Source organism: Globicephala melas, chromosome 18 (genome assembly GCF_963455315.2).
Source record: "Globicephala melas chromosome 18, mGloMel1.2, whole genome shotgun sequence".
Taxonomy (NCBI): Eukaryota; Metazoa; Chordata; class Mammalia; order Artiodactyla; family Delphinidae; genus Globicephala; species Globicephala melas.
In genome coordinates, this window is record NC_083331.1 from 68,549,132 (window position 1) to 68,567,506 (window position 18,375).

The window sequence follows — 18,375 nt, forward strand, 5'->3', positions numbered from 1 at the left end:
TGGGTCTTCGTTGCTGTGTGCAGGCTTTCTCTAGTTGGCAGCGAGCAGGGGCCACTCTTTGCTGCAGTGCATGGGCTTCTCATTGCGGTGGCTTCTCTTGTTGCAGAGCACAGGCTCTAGGCACGAGGACTTCAGTAGTTGTGGCACGTGGGCTCAGTAGTTGCGGCACATGGGCTTAGTTGCTCTGTGGCACGTGGGATCTTCCCGGACCAGGGCTTGAACCCATGTCCCCTGCACTGGCAGGCGGATTCTTAACCACTGCGCCACCAGGGAAGTCCTGTGGTAGTTATATTTTATAAAGTCACTGTGAACACTGAATTAATAAATACTGAAGTATTGCTCCTAGGGGAAATACAGAATTAAGTTTCTGTGAGCCTCTGGTCAGAACATTTTCATCAACCGATTAATACATAACCTTGTTTTGTATGTGTTTCTGTTGAAAGACACCTTATTTTAATACATACTATTGATTCATTAACCTTGAACTCACCGTCTTGGCCCGCAGCGCTATAATGCTTGCCTGAAGGAAGCTCACCTAACACACGTTTTCTCTATAGGGCACGACTTCCAATCTTACTTGGAGAAATTATGAATATATATGTTAAATTTTACTCATAGGAAACAACTACTTGTGCTAAAGTAACTGTATATTTTATAGATTGATTGAAGTTGCAGTGTAGTGTGGAAAGTTCAGATGTTTTATAAAAATCTTAAGTTGATTTATTTAAACATGTTATGCTTAATAACACAATAAGCATACATTATAAGCATATATAAAGCATATAATATGAAATCTTAAGTTGATACAGATGATCATATCTGAGTAAACTTTAAGAAAATTTTTATGTAATGCACACAAAAGATTACTTAATTTTTGTTCAAAATGTAGGAAATTACTCTTTCTTATTTGCAGCCTTTTTCTGGATTCTGAGACTCGAAGAGCAATGGGAGAACAAGCTGTAGCCCTTGCCAAAGCAGTAAATTATTCTTCTGCTGGAACCGTAGAATTCCTTGTGGACTCAAAAAAGAATTTTTATTTCTTGGAAATGAATACGAGGCTCCAGGTAACAGAAACTCTGGTTTTCATTCCTCTCCACGCCTCTGTACTTTTCCCTTCTTCACCACCCCTTCTTGTGTTATAAAAGCTAAAAATCAACTCCTTAAAGTGTTAAATATTTAGTTTTTATGCTTGTGCTAAGAAATCTGTTGGAAATGACAGATAAGTATCAGGTTAATGGTCAGTGTCTAGCCCTTCTGCTTTGTTACTGTTAATACTTCATATTGGAAATTCCTTTTTTTTTTCTTGAACTTTCTTGATGAAGTGCATTAGTTAGGGTTCATGTGCTGATAAGAGAAACTACTCTAGATATGATAAATAGAAAGGGATTAAGGGCTTACCAGTCATTGGAAGGGATGGAGGAAGGAAGGGTATCTAGAGTGAACTTGCAGGAATGACCGTCAGAACTGGCTTCTAGAGGAACTGACACCTCTGCCACAGTTATGAGGTTGAGAAATCAAGCGGCTGCCCTGGAATTTGACTTTAGGGACATGCTTCCTCAGTTTCAGTCAAGGTCTTTGGAAGCCACTGGTGCTGTAACTAGTGGCTTTATTTCCTTCCTTCTTCCCCCTTTTCTTGGATTTAAATTGTAAACTAACATACACATACAGAACATTACATAGAATACAAATGTGTAGTTGAAAAAATTATTAAAAGCAAGAGTTCACGTAAGCCTCAGTAGGATCGGGAAGTACCGAAATGCCCAGCGCTTCTTACCCCCGCCCCTCAACTTCTTCCCCTTCTCAGTGATTCCACTTCCATCTTCTTATTTACTATTCTGACTGAATTCTAAATATCTCCTTATATTTCTGGATAGCTCTTCCTTTTATTTATGCACACCTAGGAAATAGAATTAATTTTGCCTGTTTCTTTTTTAAACTTTAAATCAGTGGGATTATATTGTATGATTTTTATATTTGGTTTCTTTTCTCAACATTGTGCTTATGAGATTATACCATGAGACTGATTTTCATTTACTGTGGAAGAATTTATGTATCTAGATGCATTTTGAGACCAATGGTAATACATATTTATAGTTTGTATAGTTATTAACCTCAGTAATTTTTGCTCAAAACTTACAATACTCCTGCTTGAAATAACTTTTTTAGCTTGTATTCTATTCTTGTGAACATCTTTAGAAGTGGCAGAATTTTGCCTTTTAAAGATTAATTTGATTTTGATTAAAAATATGTCTTTATAATGAAAATGTCTAATTAGATAATTAGCTGGGAAATCATGTTTTTGATTAAAATGGAGACTGTTATGTCATGATGAGGCTAATAGCTTGTAATACGATTCTGAATGCAATTTGAAGTGACTACAGTATATTTTTATTTTATTCAAGGCACAATGAATACTGGATGGTTTAGTTGGGGTATTTAACAGAATTTGCAAAATTAATAACCAATGTTTGTTTAGGGCACTTTGTTACTACGTTCTGATTTTTTTTTCAATCTATTTTTTTTTTTTATTTGTTTCTGGCTCATTTATCTCAGCCTGTAAGTTTTTTTAAGTTTGGCCCATGGTTGTTTTTGTTATAAGACTTCCAAAAGTTGATATTTATTATCAAATAATTCTGTGTAGGGAGTCTAAATCATTTAGGTACCTACGTTTATAGTTTGTTTCATGGATAGCTTGCCAGGAAATTATGGTCAGTACCCTCAAAAAAGATTATAAATGAATTTCAGGAAAAAATGAAATTCATAAAGAATGTTATCATATTAGATCTCATAGTACCTAATTTTATGCTGTTTAATAGCACTTTTATAATTTGTCTCCCATTTAATGTGTAACAGTATCTCTTTTCTCTCTTGCATTTGCTTCCAGTGGCAGTAATCTTGTCAGTTACCAGACAAATTAATTTTGATTTTTTTAAGAAGCATCTGTGTGATGGAGGGATATTTGCTGGTGGAGGGTGAAACTGAATGGGAGCATGAAAAAGGATCTTGGATTAGTATTCAGAAAGACATTCTTAGATATTTCAATGACATCTTTCCGATATTGTTTAAACAATTCAAATGTCATTTTAATAGTAGATTTTCTGTTTCAAATTTCTTTGCTAACCTTAAATTATAATACTTAAGGCACATTCACCACATTGTTTATCTTCTAAGATATAGGTTATCTCTAATTAGTGTTTCAGTTTGAGTCTGGAGAGCTATAATTTTCTTTGTGTTTTTTTTTTTTCCTTGAAATTTCCTGATTGAACTGTCACTTTTTCCAGCTTTAGTATTTGTACATTTTTTCCTGGTAATAGAAATGTGAGTAGCATCTTCACTTTGCTGGATTTTCTTAAGAGCGATATTTGAAATAAATACTGTTTCTCCTTAAAGAGAAACACTGAGAAAGTCACCACGTTTGGTGCGTAAATACTGGTTTTGTTCTCAGTCTGGTCAGAATTTATGTATCAGGATTATCTGTGCTATCCCCATATATGTTTGTTTTTAAAGTCATTGTTTGCCTTTGCTGAAAGATAAAATTCAAATGCTTCTGCATTACAAGTCCCTTTTCTCTGTGGCCTTAATCTCTCCTTTCTTTTCCCTGAGTTCAGTTTGACCTCTGTGTGCCTTTATCATGTTACCCCTTTGCTTGGAATGGTCTCTGTTCATTTCTCCTAGTAGGAGTGCACATATGTATCCACCCATGCTCACCTGTTTCCTTCTGTCTTCATTTGAAAGATGGATAGATATGGATACTTTACCAAAAAATACAGTTTTATTAAAATGTTATTTTAATGAAATAAATGATATGTAATTTTGCTTGAATAACTTTATAGTTTCCTACTTCATTGAATTGAAATACTAAGAATTGGTAATACTTGGTTAAAAGAAAATCTAAATTGTTCAGAAGAGTATACATTGGAAAAACAACTTCCCATACCACATTTTTGTTACCACAACCATGTATTTTTCCTGCAGAGACAACCTTTGTTTTACTTAAAAATATATCTTTTGTAGTATTCCATACCTAATTTAAAGCATTATCTTCTTCATTTTTGTGATTTTTAATATTCAGTTGTATGGATGTACAGTCATATAATTTCATTGGTTTCCTAGTGATAATTTTTGCAGTATTCTGCTCTAGCAAATAGTGCAATTATTGAAAGACCCTATACGTCATCATTTTGCACATGTGGAAGTAGAATTGCCTGGAAAGTGATATGTCCTTTTATAATTTAGTGAAGTATTATCAAGTTGCCTTTTATAGAAGAACTTGCCTGGCCAAAAGGCAAGTTTTGCCTTTGGATCTTTGTATGGTAGTGAAAAATGTGTCACATTTTCATTTTTCTTATTATGAGTGAGGATGAATTTTTCTTCATAGATTCCTTTACATTTCCTTTGCCCTTTGGGTTTTCTTATTGACTTATAGATGTTTTTATTTTTTTGGGAAATTAGCCATTTGTGATATCATCAGGAAGCACTGCTCCATGAATATTTTCACATTTTTAAAGAGTGAGGGCTTTCTAACCAAAGACCTCTGGCACCTGATTAAATGATAACAGCTTTAAAGATAGAGTGCTAGAGAGAAAGCCTTATCTTTCCCCAGAGCCATTTGTTGACATTCCAGATTGGTAAATAGAGGCCTTCCTCCTCTCTCCCCAGAAGGATTTGTTTACTTCCCAGAGCCAAGTTTGCTCTCTCTCCAGAGATGAAGAAGGGCAGACGTGCCAGGAACTCTTTTTTTAACAAATACATTTATTTATTTATTTATTTATTTATGGCTGTGTTGGGTCTTCGTTGCTGTGCATGGGCTTTCTCTCGTTGTGGCGAGTGGGGGCTACTCTTCCTTGCGGTGCACGGGCTTCTCATTGCGGTGGCTTCTCTTTGTTGTGGAACATGAGCTCTAGGTGCACAGGCTCAGTAGTTGTGGCACATGGGCTTAGTAGTTGTGGCTCGTGGGCTCTAGAGTGCAGGCTCAGTAGTTGTGGCACACAGGCTTAGTTGCTCTGTGGCATGTGGGATCTTCCCGGACCAGGGCTCGAACCCGTGTCTCCTACATTGACAGGTGGATTCTTACCCACTGCGTAACCAGGGAAGTCCCCAGCAACCCTTATATAAGCTCTGAGATAAATATTTTTATTTTTATATATATATATTTATTATATTTATGTTATATTTATTATTATATAATATATTTATTATTTATATTTATATATAAATATTTTATGCCCCTGTGATAGGTGGACATATATTTATTTATTTATTTATTTATTTATTTATATTTATTTATATTTATATATAAATATTTTATGCCCCTGTGATAGGTGGACAACCCTCTGCACGCACAGGGACGTTAGACCCATGGGGAATTGGGGTGTGAGAAATGGTGTGAAGATGCTCTGTGAGTAAACAGTTGCTTCCTTCTCCAGTCCAGGAACTGTGTTTGTTTCATGGCAGGATTAACAAATGAATGTAGATATAAAATATACAGATATGATTTGTGGCTACTTTTCTTTCACCTGTTGCCTATCTTTTGGACTTTGTATATATTTTTTCTTCCTAGGGAGAAAATTTTTGTTTTTAAATTTTGCAGTTGAATTTCTAAATCTCTTTGTCATTTCTGATGTTGTAATATACTTAGACTTTTCCTACTCAATTATAATTGAAACATTTTTCTTCCATGTTTTCTTTTAGTACTAATTTCATCTTCCTTGGTGAAATTTTCAGTTCATCTGGAATTTATTTTATTTTTTTCAAATGGTTACCTGTTTGTCACAGCCATTATTGAATAATCATTCTTTTCAACATTAATTAGAAGTCATTTTCATTATGTACTAAATTCTCATATGTATGCAGATGTTTACTGTTTTCTTTTTTTAACCTTTCTGTTTATTCATGTGCTAGTACCACACTATTTTAGCTGTTATATCTTTTTATTATAATACAGTATCCAGTAGGAATATTCTTTCTGATTACTCTTTTCCATGTGAAGTTTTTGGGTTTTTTTTTTTTTTTAACATCTTTATTGGAGTATAACTGCTTTACAGTGGTGTGCTACTTTCTGCTTTATATCAAAGTGAATCAGCTATACATATACATATCTCCCCATATCTCCTCCCTCTTGCGTCTCCCTCCCACCCTCCCTATCCTACCACTCTAGGTGGTCACAAAGCACCGAGCTGATCTCCCTGTGCTGTGTGGCTGCTTCCCACTAGCTAGCTATTTTACATTTGGTAGTGTATATGTCCATGCCACTCTCTAACTTTGTCCCAGCTTACCCTTCCCCCTCTCCATATCGTCAACTCCATTCTCTAGTAGGTCTGCGTCTTTTTTCCCATCTTGCCCCTAGGTTCTTCATGACCATTTTTTTTTTCTTAGATTCTATATATATGTGTTAGCATACGATATTTGTTTTTCTCTTTCTGACTTACTTCACTCTGTAGGACAGACTCTAGGTCCATCCACCTCACTACAAATAACTCAGTTTCGTTTCCTTTTATGGCTGAGTGATATTCCATTGTATATATGTGCCACATCTTCTTTATCCATTCATCTGTCGATGGACACTTAGATTGCTTCCATGTCCTGGCTATTGTAGATAGACCTGCAATGAACATTGTGGTACATGACTTTTTTGAATTATGGTTTTCTCAGGGTATATGCCCAGTAGTGGGATTGCTGGGTCGTATGGTAGTTCCAGTTTTAGTTTCTTAAGGAACCTCCATACTGTTCTCCATAGTGGCTGTATCAATTTACATTCCCACCAACAGTGCAAGAGGATTCCCTTTTCTCCACACCCTCACCAGCATTTATTGTTTCTAGATTTTTTGATGATGGCCATTCTGACTGGTGTGAGATGATATCTCATTGTAGTTTTGATTTGCATTTCCTTAATGATTAATGATGTTAAGCGTTCTTTCATGTGTTTGTTGGCAATCAGTGTATCTTCTTTGGAGAAATGTCTATTGAGGTCTTCTGTCCATTTTTGGATTGGGTTGTTTGTTTTTTTGATATAGAGCTGCATGAGCTGCTTGTAAATTTTGGAGGTTAATCCTTTGTCAGTTGCTTCATTTGCAAATATTTTCTCTCATTCTGAGGGTTGTCCTTTCGTCTTGTTTATGGTTTCCTTTGCTGTGCAAAAGCTTTTAAGTTTCATTAAGTCCCATTTGTTTATTTTTGTTTTTATTTCCATTTCTCTAGGAGGTGGGTCAAAAAGGACCTTGCTGTGATTTATGTCATGGAGTCTTCTGCCTTTGTTTTCCTCCAACGGTTTTATAGTGTCTGGACTTACATTTAGGTCTTTAATCCATTTTAAGTTAATTTTTGTGTATGGTGTTAGGGAGTGTTCTAATATCATTCTTTTACATGTAGCTGTCCAGTTTTCCCATCACCACTTACGGAAGAGGCTGTCTTTTCTTCAGTGTATATTCTTGCCTCCTTTATCAAATATAAGGTGACCACAGGTGCATGGGTTTACCTCTGGGCTTTCTATCCTGTTCCATTGATCTACATTTTTGTTTTTGTGCCAGTACCATACTGTCTTGCTTACTATAGCTTTGTAGTATAGTCTGAAATCAGGGAGCCTTATTCCTCCAGCTCCATTTTTCTTTCTCAAGGTTGCTTTGGCTATTCAGAGTCTTTTGTGTTTCCATACAAATTGTGAGGTTTTTTGTTCTAGTTCTGTGAAAAATGCCATTGGTAGTTTGATAGGGATTGCATTGAATCTGTAGATTCCTTTTGGTAGTAGAGTCATTTTCACACTGTTGATTCTTCCAATCCAAGAACACGATATATCTCTCCATCTATTTGTATCATCTTTAATTTCTTTCATCAGTGTCTTACAGTTTTCTGCATACAGGTCTTTTGTCTCCTTAGGTAGGTTTATTCCTAGATATTTTATTCTTTTTGTTGCAGTGGTAAATGGGAGTGTTTTTTAAATTTCACTTTCAGATTTTTCATCATTAGTGTATAGGAATGCTAGAGAGTTCTGTGCATTAATTTTGTATCCTGCTACTTTACCAAATTCATTGATTAGGTCTAGTAGTTTTCTGGTAGCATCTTTAGGATTCTCTATGTATAGTATCATGTCATCTGCAAACAGTGACAGCTTTACCTCTTTTTTTCCTATTTGGATTCCTTTTATTTCTTTTTCTTCTCTGATTGCTGTGGCTAAAAATTCCAAAACTATGTTGAATAATAGTGGTGAGAGTGGGCAACCTTGTCATTTTCCTGATCTTAGTGGAAATGGTTTCAGTTTTTCACCATTGAGGACGATGTTGGCTGTGGGTTTGTCATATATGGCCTTTATTATGTTGAGGTAAGTTCCCTCTATGCCTACTTTCTGGAGGGTTTTTATCATAAATAGGTGTTGAATTTTGTCGAAAGCTTACTCTGCATCTGTTGAGATGATCATATGGTTTTTCTCCTTCAATTTGTTAATATGGTGTATCACACTGATTGATTTGCGTATATTGAAGAATCCTTGCATTCCTGGGGTAAACCCCACTTGATCATGGTGTATGATCCTTTTAATGTGCTGTTGGATTCTGTTTGCCAGTATTTTGTTGAGGATTGTTGCATCTATGTTTATCAGTGATATTGGCCTGTAGTTTTCTTTCTTTGTGACATCTTTCTGTGGTTTTGGTATTATGGTGATGGTGGCCTCATAGAATGAGTTTGGGAGTGTTCCTCCCTCTGCTATATTTTGGAAGAGTTTGAGAAGGATAGGTGTTAAATCTTCTCTAAATGTGTGATAGAATTCACCTCTGAAGCCATCTGGTCCTGGGCTTTTGTTTGTTGGAAGATTTTAAATCACAGTCTCAGTTTCAGTGCTTGTGATTGGTCTGTTCATATTTTCTATTTCTTCCTGGTTCAGTCTCAGAAGGTTGTGCATTGCTAAGAATTTGTCCATTTCTTCCAGGTTGTCCATTTTATTGGCATATAGTTGCTTGTAGTAATCTCTCATGATCCTTTGTACTTCTGCAGTGTCAGTTGTTACTTCTCCTTTTTCATTTCTAATTCTATTGATTTGAGTCTTCTCCCTGTTTTTCTTGATGAGTCTGGCTAATGGTTTATCAATTTTGTTTATCTTCTCAAAGAACCAGCTTTTAGTTTTATTGATCTTTGCTATCGTTTCCTTCATTTCTTTTTCATTTATTTCTGATCTGATCTTTATGATTTCTTTCCTTCTGCTAACTTTGGGTTTTTTTGGTTGTTCTTTTTCTAATTGCTTTAGGTGCAAGGTTAGGTTGTTTATTCGAGATGTTTCCTGTTTCTTAAGGTAGGATTGTATTGCTATAAATTTCCCTTTTAGAACTGCTTTTGCTGCATCCCATAGGTTTTGGGTCGTCATGTCTCCATTGTCATTTGTTTCTAGGTATTTTTTTAAATTTCCTCTTTGATTTCTTGAGTGATCACTTCGTTATTAAGTAGTGTATTGGTTAGCCTCCATGTGTTTGTATTTTTTGCAAATTTTTTTCCTGGAATTGATACCTAGTCTCATATCATTGTGGTCCGAAAAGATACTTGATATGATTTCAGTTTAATTAAATTTACCAAGGCTTGATTTGTGACCCAAGATATGATCTATCCTGGAGAACGTTCCATGAGCACCTGAGAAGAAAGTGTATTCTGTTGTTTCTGCATGGAATGTCCTGTTCCAGTTGTGTTATCAATTAAGTCCATCTTGTTTAATGTATTATTTAAAGCTTGTGTTTCCTTATTTATTTTCATTTTGGTTGATCTGTCCATTGGTGAAAGTGGGGTGTTAAAGTCTCCTACTATGATTGTGTTACTGTTGATTTCCCCTTTTATGGCTGTTAGTATTTGTCTTATGTATTGATGTGCTCCTTGTTGCGTGCATAAATATTTACAGTTGTTATATTTTCTTCTTGGATTGATCCCTTGATCATTATGTAGTGTCCTTCTTTGTCTCTTGTAATAGTCTTTGTTTTATAGTCTACTTTGTCTGATATGAGAATTGCTACTCCAGCTTTCTTTTGGTTTCCATTTGCATGGAATATCTTTTTCCATTCCCTCACTTTCAGTCTGTATGTGTCCCTAGGTCTGAAGTGGGGTCTCTTGTAGACAGCATATATAGGGGTCTTGTTTTTGTAATCATTCAGCCTGTCTATGTCTTTTGGTTGGAGCATTTAATCCATTTACATTTAAGGTAATTATCAATATGTATGTTCCTATTACCATTTTCTTTATTGTTTTGGGTTTGTTATTGTAGGTCGTTTCCTTCTCTTGTGTTCTCTGCCTAGAGAAGTTCCTTTAGCATTTGTTGTAAAGCTGGTTTGGTGGTGCTGAATTCTCTTAGCTTTTGCTTGTCTGTAAAGGTTTTAATTTCTCTGTCAAATCTGAATATGATCCTTGCTGGGTAGAGTAATCTTGGTTGTAAGTTTTTCTCCTTCATCACTTTAAATATGTCCTGCCACTCCCTTCTGGCTTGCAGAGTTTCAGCTGAAAGATCAGCTGTGAACCTTATGGGGATTCCATTGTATGTTATTTGTTGCTTTTCCCTTGCTGCTTTTAATATTTTTTCTTTGTACTTAATTTTTGATAGTTTGATTAATATGTGTCTTGGCGTGTTTCTCTTTGGATTTATCCTGTATGGGACTCTCTGTGCTTCCTGGACTTGATTAACTATTTCCTTTCCCATTTTAGGGAAGTTTTCAACTATAATCTCTTCAAATATTTTCTCAGTCCCTTTCTTTTTCTCTTCTTCTTCTGGAACCCTTGTAATTTGGATGTTGGTGTGTTTAATGTTGTTCCAGAGGTCTCTGAGACTGTTCTCAATTCTTTTTTTTTTTCTTTATTCTACTCTGAAGTAGTTATTTCCACTATTTTATCTTCCAGATCACTTATCCGTTCTTCTGCCTCAGTTATTCTGTTATTGATTCCTTCTAGAGAATTTTTTATTTCATTTATTGTGTTGTTCGTCACTGTTTGTTTGCTCTTCAGTTCTTCTAGGTCCTTGTTGAACATTACTTGTTTTTTCTCCATTCTGTTTCCAAGATTTTGGATCATCTTTACTATCATTACTCTGAATTCTTTTTCAGGTAGACTGCCTGTTTCCTCTTCATTTGTTTGGTCTGGAGCGTTTTTACCTTGCTCCTTCACCTGCTGTGTATTTCTCTGTCTTCTCATTTTGCTTAACTTACTGTGTTTGGGCGTCTGCTTTTCACAGGCTGCAGGTTTGTAGTTCCCGTTGTTTTTGGTGTCTGCCCCCAGTGGGTAAGGTTGGTTCAGTGGGTTGCGTAGGCTTCCCGGTGGAGGGGACTGGTGCCTGCGTTCTGGTGGATGAGGGTGGATCTTGTTTTTCTGGTGGGCAGGACCATATCTGGTGTTGTGTTTTGGGGTGTCTCTGACTTTATTATGATTTTAGGCAGCCTCTCTGCTAATGGGTGGGGTTGTATTCCTGTCTTGCTAGTTGTTTGTCATGGGGTGTCCAACGCTGGAGCTTACTGGTCATTGCGTGGCTCTGGCTCTTAGCGTTGAGATGGAGATCTCTGGGAGAGCTTTCACTGGTTGATATTATGTGGGGCCGGGAGGTCTCTGGTGGACAAATGTCCTGAACTCGGCTCTCCCACCTAAGAGGCTTAGGCCTGACACCTGGCAGGAGCACCAAGACTCTGTCAGACACGTGGCCATGTACGTGTGGAGTTTCTGGCCTTTTGGGAAGTCTGAGGTCTTCTGTCAGCGTTCAGTAGATGGTCTGTAGAAATTGTTTCACATGTAGTTGTATTTTTGATGTATTTGTGGGGAGGAATGTGATCTCCAGATCTTACTCTTTTGCCATCTTGAAGGTTCCCCCGTTTTTATTTTCTTAATGGTGTCATTTGAAGCACAAAAATTTTTAATTTTGATGAAGCCCAATTTACCAAGTTTTTAACTTATGGATTGTGCTTTTGATGTGGTTCCTGAGAAATCTTTGCCTGACCTAAGGTCACAATTTTTTCCAAAGTTTGCTTTTAGAATTTTGCATATTAAATTCTGGATTGGAAATAATTTTTCATTGACTTTTTGAAGGCCTTTTATTGCTTTCTTTTAATTTCTACTGTTGATATTGAGATGCATCTGATTATCATTTAAAATTTTTCTCTCCTTCTAAAGGCTTGTAAGATCTCCTCTTTGTCCCTAGTTGTGGTCAAAATTCCTAATTATCTACCAGTTACTACTGATAAGGCAAGAAGTGGCCCTTTTATCTTTTAATTTATTAACCTTATGGACTCTTCTGATACATTTCCTTTATATTCCTGGAATACATTTTAATTAGACATAGTGATTTTCCTTTTGGTATTTTGCTGGATTTTGTGAATATAAATATTTTTATTTCTTTTTAAAATACTGTCTTTACCAGGTTTTAGTAATAAAGTTATATGTATTTTTTTCGAAGCAAACTGTGGGAGTATTCTTTTTCTGGGGTCTAGTTAATAATAGGCATTATCTTTTCTTTAAAAATTCAGACTTAGATGTGAATCCATTTGTTGCTGGTATCATTCTCAATGGTAGGCCTTTAAAGATCTTTCTAGACCCTTCTGTTATAGACCTTCAGTATTTTATGAGGTAATATCTATTAAAAAGTCAGTTATTAACTTGCCCAAGTTCACCAAAAAAAGCAAAAGAAAACCCAATGTTATTGAAGGTTATTGTTTTATTCACTTCCTCTATATCTTTTCTCTCTCTTTTTTTAAATTGGATCTGTTTTATTTAGAAAGAAATGCAAGGATGTCTTAGATATATAAAGTTTTTCATAATTTATTAAAAAATAAGATTTTATTTTTTAGAGCAGTTTTAACTTGGCCAGTATTGTTTCCTGTATGTATGCCTCCTTTTCCTTGCTTTTACGCCTTATAGCTGGAGTATTTTAACACAAATGTCAGACATTAAATAATTTCATCCATAACTGCTTCAGTATACATCTCTCAGCTTTGCTTGCACTTGTAATAATGTTTACATATATATCTACAAAATAATACGTACAGTATAGGTTTATTGCTGTTTGCCTGTGTGTGTGTTTTTTTTGTTTGTTTGTTTGCTGATATTTTCCATTTATTACTGCAGTACACAGTTGCTCTGAAAGTGCAACACTGACTCACTCTTGTCACAGCTTCTGCACCTCCACTGGCAAATACTTGGAAATTCATTCTTGGAGCATCATGGACCACAAGCTTCTCTCTGGGTGGGAAATTACTGTCACTGCCAGTGTCACAGGGAAAATACACACACACGCATATGAATAGAGGGATGAGAAGAGCCCTGGAGAGGAGTGGGGACCAGTTTCTGAGGGGTCCTGGAAACAGCGTGCCTGAGCAAAGGGAACAGAGACACCCCACCTCCCAGCAGCAACCTAACCCGTCTGCTAGGTGGGCCCTGGTGCACCTTTTCCCCTTCGTCTCTGGAACTGGTGACACCGTAAGCATAACTGTGTCCTATCTCAGTGTAGCAGAGGCGCATGGAGTCAAAAAGAATTGAAAAGGCCTCGCAAGCTAACGTGGAAAACGGGTGGTTTGGAAAAACTGACTCTTCAATCTCCGATTTAAAACTGTTAGGCAGAAGAGCTGGAGAGCTCTGGGGGTAAGATGCTGCCTAGCAGAAATAACTCTTGTTCTAGCCAGCATATATTTGATGGGAAGAAAATAACTTTTGAGTGCTGCAAAGACAAAGGTGGAGGTGGGGCATGAGCAGCTCTAGGAAACACAAGAGATTAAAAAATCTGAACAAATGAGATCAAAAAAAAAAGTAAACACAAATACGGACAATACACCTACACACTCGGCTTGACGAAACCCTCACTCATGAGCACGTTATACACTCACACACTAATCATGGTCAGGCAGATGCCCAAAGGAGGGCAAATCCAAACATCTGCTCTCTTTGGAATTTTCATGGCAAACTGAGTTTAGGCAAAAGTGAAGACCTCCTGGGTCTAAACTCAGAAGGCAGCCTTTGCTCCGCATTGTAGCCAGTGTTGCTCCTATATTTGTCTGAGCCCTTCCCAACTATCTGGGCACTAGAATTTATTCTTCATATTCCTGGAGTTTAAATCACTGCTAGATATTATCCGATCTAACTTCACCCGTAATGGAAGCACCTCCCTTTTGGCTCTATATTCCCCTGTTCTTTTAGGAAAAAACATCCCTAGACAGTGATAGTTAGAGGGTGTTTAGGAGTTGGAAAGTAGGAAGAGAGTAATATAAATACAGTAAGGAAATACCTTACTGTTTGCCTTTTATCATGACAGAATATCTTTATCTTGTTTAAGTTGTTTAATCTTAAATTCCACCTTGACTCATATCATGTTGCATCTCCTACTTTTTTTTATTAAAAATTTTTTTTTGAATTTTATTTTATTTTATTTTTTTTTTTTTATTTTTTTGTGGTACACGTGCCTCTCACTGCTGTGGCCTCTCCCGTTGCGGAGCACAGGCTCCAGATGCACGGGCTCAGTGGCCATGGCTCACGGGCCCAGCCATCTCCGCGGCATGTGAGATCTTCCCCGACTGGGGCACGAACCCGTGTCCCCTGCATCAGCAGGTGGACTCTCAACCACTCTCAGCCACCAGGGAAGCCCTATTTTATTTTTTTATACAGCAGGTTCTTATTAGTTATCTATTTTATACATATTAGTATATATATGTGAATCCCAGTTAAAATTTTTTTTGACTTTATTTTTTATTAAAAATTTTTTAAAAACTTTAAGTGTAGCTGATTTACCATGTCATGTTAGTTTCAGATGTACAGCACAGTGATTCAGTTTTTTATTTATATATGTGTATATACATATACATGTTCTTTTTCAGATTCTTTTCCTTATAGATTATTACAAAATATTGAGTATAGTTCTCTGTGCTGTACAGTAGGTCCTTGTAGTTTACCTGTTTTATATATAGTAGTGTATATATGTTAATTCCATTCTCCTGATTTATCCCTCCTCGCCTTCCCCTTTGGTAACCATAAGTTTGTTTTCTATGTCTGTGTCCTGCTTCTTTTTGTTTTATTTGCCTGTTCTGTATCACTTGCTTTAATTGTTCCATAAGTTTTTTTTGAAAAACCCAGTCTGACACTCTTTCTTTTAGTATGAAATTTTAGTCCTTCTGACTTTAAATACTTGATTTTATCATCTTTACTTGTGTTTTATAAATAATATTCCAGTTTTTTTCTTTTTTCTATTTGTTGCTTGCATTAAATTGCTAATTATTCCTGTTGCTTCCTATTGATAAGTTGGAGATATTCTGTCCTTTAAAATTGTATTTATGTTCATCCTCCTTTTCAGTTAGACCTTTTCTCCATTAGTATTTGTAAAGATGATATAACTGGTTCTCTCGACTTTCCAGCAGTAAAGAGTCTCTGAGATAACTTCATGGTTCTAGGCTATGTGTTACTTTCCCTTGTAGTTTTATCTATTCTGTTTCCAGAGTCCCTTTAGCTTCTAGGTACACACCCCTAGGCATGTCTCATTTACTGTAGCTTCTCTGTCTTTCTCCTTTTTTAAGATTTCTGCCCTAGTTCATTTGTTTGTTTAGAAAGTTTTTTCATATAATTTCCTCAGCTGGAGTATGTGAATGATATGCTCTGAAATACCCCATCCTCAAGTATATTTCTTTAGCTGTGAAAGAGGAATGATATTTTGATTGAGTATAGGATTTTTGAGTTTCTGTTCTAGTCTTTTGTAGTTTTTACATTCTCCTGTGTTCTAGCTTCTAGTGTTAAGTCTGATGTCATTCTGATTTGTCTTCCATTATAGGTAACGTATTCTTGTTTGAAAGGTGACCCAACTTTTTCTTAAATATTGGAATTCAGGAATTTTTTTCTTCTTCTTCACATGACTAGGTATATGTTTATATCCATCAACTCTGCCTTTTGCTCCATGTGCCCTTTTCAGTTGTACAGATTCAAGTGTCTCTTCATTTCAGGGGAAATTTCTTCTGGTGACTATTTCCTCTCCTCATTTGTTAGTTTTCTCCTTTGGTGACTCCTGTTATTTGCAGGTTAGGTATTCTGGACAAGCCCTCTAGGGCTCATATCTTTTCCCTCATGATTACTCTCAGTTTGTATTTGTGCTCTGTTTCTTTCTTTCTTTTTTTTTTTTTTTTTTGCGGTACGTGGGCCTCTCACTGTTGTGGCCTCTCCTGTTGCGGAGCACAGGCTCCAGACACGCAGGCTCAGCGGCCATGGCTCACGGGCCCAGCCACTCCGCGGCATGTGGGATCCTCCCGGACTGGGGCCCAAACCCGTGTCCCTTGCATCGGCAGGCGGACTCTCAACCACTGCGCCACCAGGGAAGCCCTGTGCTCTGTTTCTTGATATCATTTCTTTATGTTCTCCTTCCAGGCTACTAATTCAGGTTCAAACAGTGATCATCTTCTAAGTAATTGACTGAATTGCATAATTGGGAAATTGTTATTTTATCCCAGAAAGTCTGATTGCGTATAGGGGTGTGTGTGTGCTTATATTGCTACTTTCGAAGTTTCTAAGTGCCCTTACTGTTTTTTGGATAAATTTTTTTTTCTGTCCCTCAGCCGCTCTATTTCACTTGACATATGTGATCGTTATTCCAAATGTTTATCCTTTCTCAGTTGGGTACACCCTCTACTGTGGTTGTCTTGGGTGCTCAGTACTGACTTCTCTTTGATGTAACGTTCTAGGGGTAGTGTTCTTCAAGTGGTTGCAGACAGAACCATATCTACTCCTGAGGACAGCAAGAGCATATGTCTCCTAGCATTCCCCTTGTCTCAAGGACAGAATCCAGCTATCGTTTATTGACTCAGACTCTTTGGTGAAGAGACCAGGGACTCTTCTGGAGCCTTTATTGAGTTTCTCTCCAGGGTCCGTGGATGTCTGCAGGCCAAGCTGTCTCCATGACCAGTGCCTTTCTCATTCTTCCCTAGCGGTCTCTGAAGCTAGTCTCTCAGTGTTGCCCAGCCCACGAGAGAGAAGAGCCTATTACCTGTTGTTGGCTGTCACTTTGCCCCAAATCTTTGCACTTCACGTATCCTCAGCAGCTCCCTAAGTCTGGGGAAATAGAGACTGTGGGGAGGGAGTGAGCCATGTTGGAATTGCCATCTTCCCAAAGCAGAAGCTTCTAACCTGGGTTATCTGGACTCTTTAATGAGTTGTAGGGGAGTCTGTGGACCCTCTGAAATTGGATCCACACTTTTCTAGGGAGAGATTTGGTGAGGTTCTAGACCCTAGAATGGTTCAGAACAATTGTAGTAGACTAATGGGGAACTCATTTAATCATTTTTTCCATAAATTGCAAACATCCACTATTTTCACTTAGTACAAGTAAATCCTAACTCTGCTCCTTCCTAGCTGTGTGTCTGTAAGCAAGTTCCTTAGCTTCTCTGTACTTTATTTCCCTCATCTGTAAAGTGACAGTAATATAGCACTGGCTTTATAGCATTGTGAGCATTAAGTGAATTAATACATTTAAATACTCAGAATAGTGCCTGGTTTATACCAAGCACTCATTCTTCTTCCTCACTGTAAGAATCTTACCAGTAATATCCTGCATGCTATGTTTGTTAAACATTGGTTAACACGTTTATTATTATTTATTTATTTATGTATGTATGTATGTATGTATGTATGTATGTTTGGCTGTGTTGGGTCTTCGTTGCTGCATGCGGGCTTTCTGGAGTTGCACCGAGCAGGGGCTACTCTTCTTTGCACTGCGTGGGCTTCTCTTGCTGCGGAGCATGGGCTCTAGGTGCACAGGCTTCAGCAGTTGTGGCACGCGGGGTCAGTAGTTGTGGCTTGTGGGCTCTAGAGCTCAGGCTCAGTAGTTGTGGCGCAGGGGCTTAGTTGCTCTGCAGCATGTGGGATCTTCCCAGACCGGGGCTCGAACCCATGTCCCCTGCATTGGGAGGTGGATTCTTAACCACTGTGCCACCAGGGAAGTCCCAACACGTTTACTATTACTGTTGTCATTATAATTAATAAACCCTGTCAGTAGTCATTGTTTTTCAGATGGCAAACTGAGCCACAAATTAATAATAACTTTCTCTTATTAATCTTGTGTCAGTTGACTGAAAAGTTATTGTTACAAATGAACAAACATAGTGGAAATACTGCTTTGAAAGAAGCCTTTTCATTGTAAAGGTGTTTGTGTAAGAGTCTAGGAGAAAAATGGATGTGGAACTCTTTCTTCTAAAAATGAACTGATAAAAGTGTTACATTGATAAACTATTTCTGCTTAGGCCTTTGTGCTAAGATTAATATTAGGACCTTGAATATACCGTTCCAAATTGTGTGTGTGTATAATTGTTAATTTCCAAATCTAGGCAATTTTTAGATGTTATCTTTTTGGAAAAGCAGTCTTTTTATAGTCTACAAAGATTGAAAAACCTAGAAAACTCCCAAATAGAAAGG

At 37.1% G+C, this 18,375-nt stretch overlaps 1 protein-coding gene across 7 annotated transcripts in view; it reads left to right on the forward strand.

Moving 5' to 3' along the window:
* The window catches only part of PCCA (propionyl-CoA carboxylase subunit alpha), a 431,262-nt gene that overhangs the window by 190,383 nt on the left and 222,504 nt on the right, over positions 1 to 18,375 (forward strand). For all 7 annotated transcript variants that reach the window (XM_060288232.2, XM_060288229.2, XM_070044087.1 and 4 more), the window contains one exon: positions 914 to 1,064. In XM_060288232.2, coding sequence (XP_060144215.1) covers positions 914 to 1,064 — 151 coding nt within the window. The remainder of the gene's footprint in view (positions 1 to 913; positions 1,065 to 18,375) is intronic.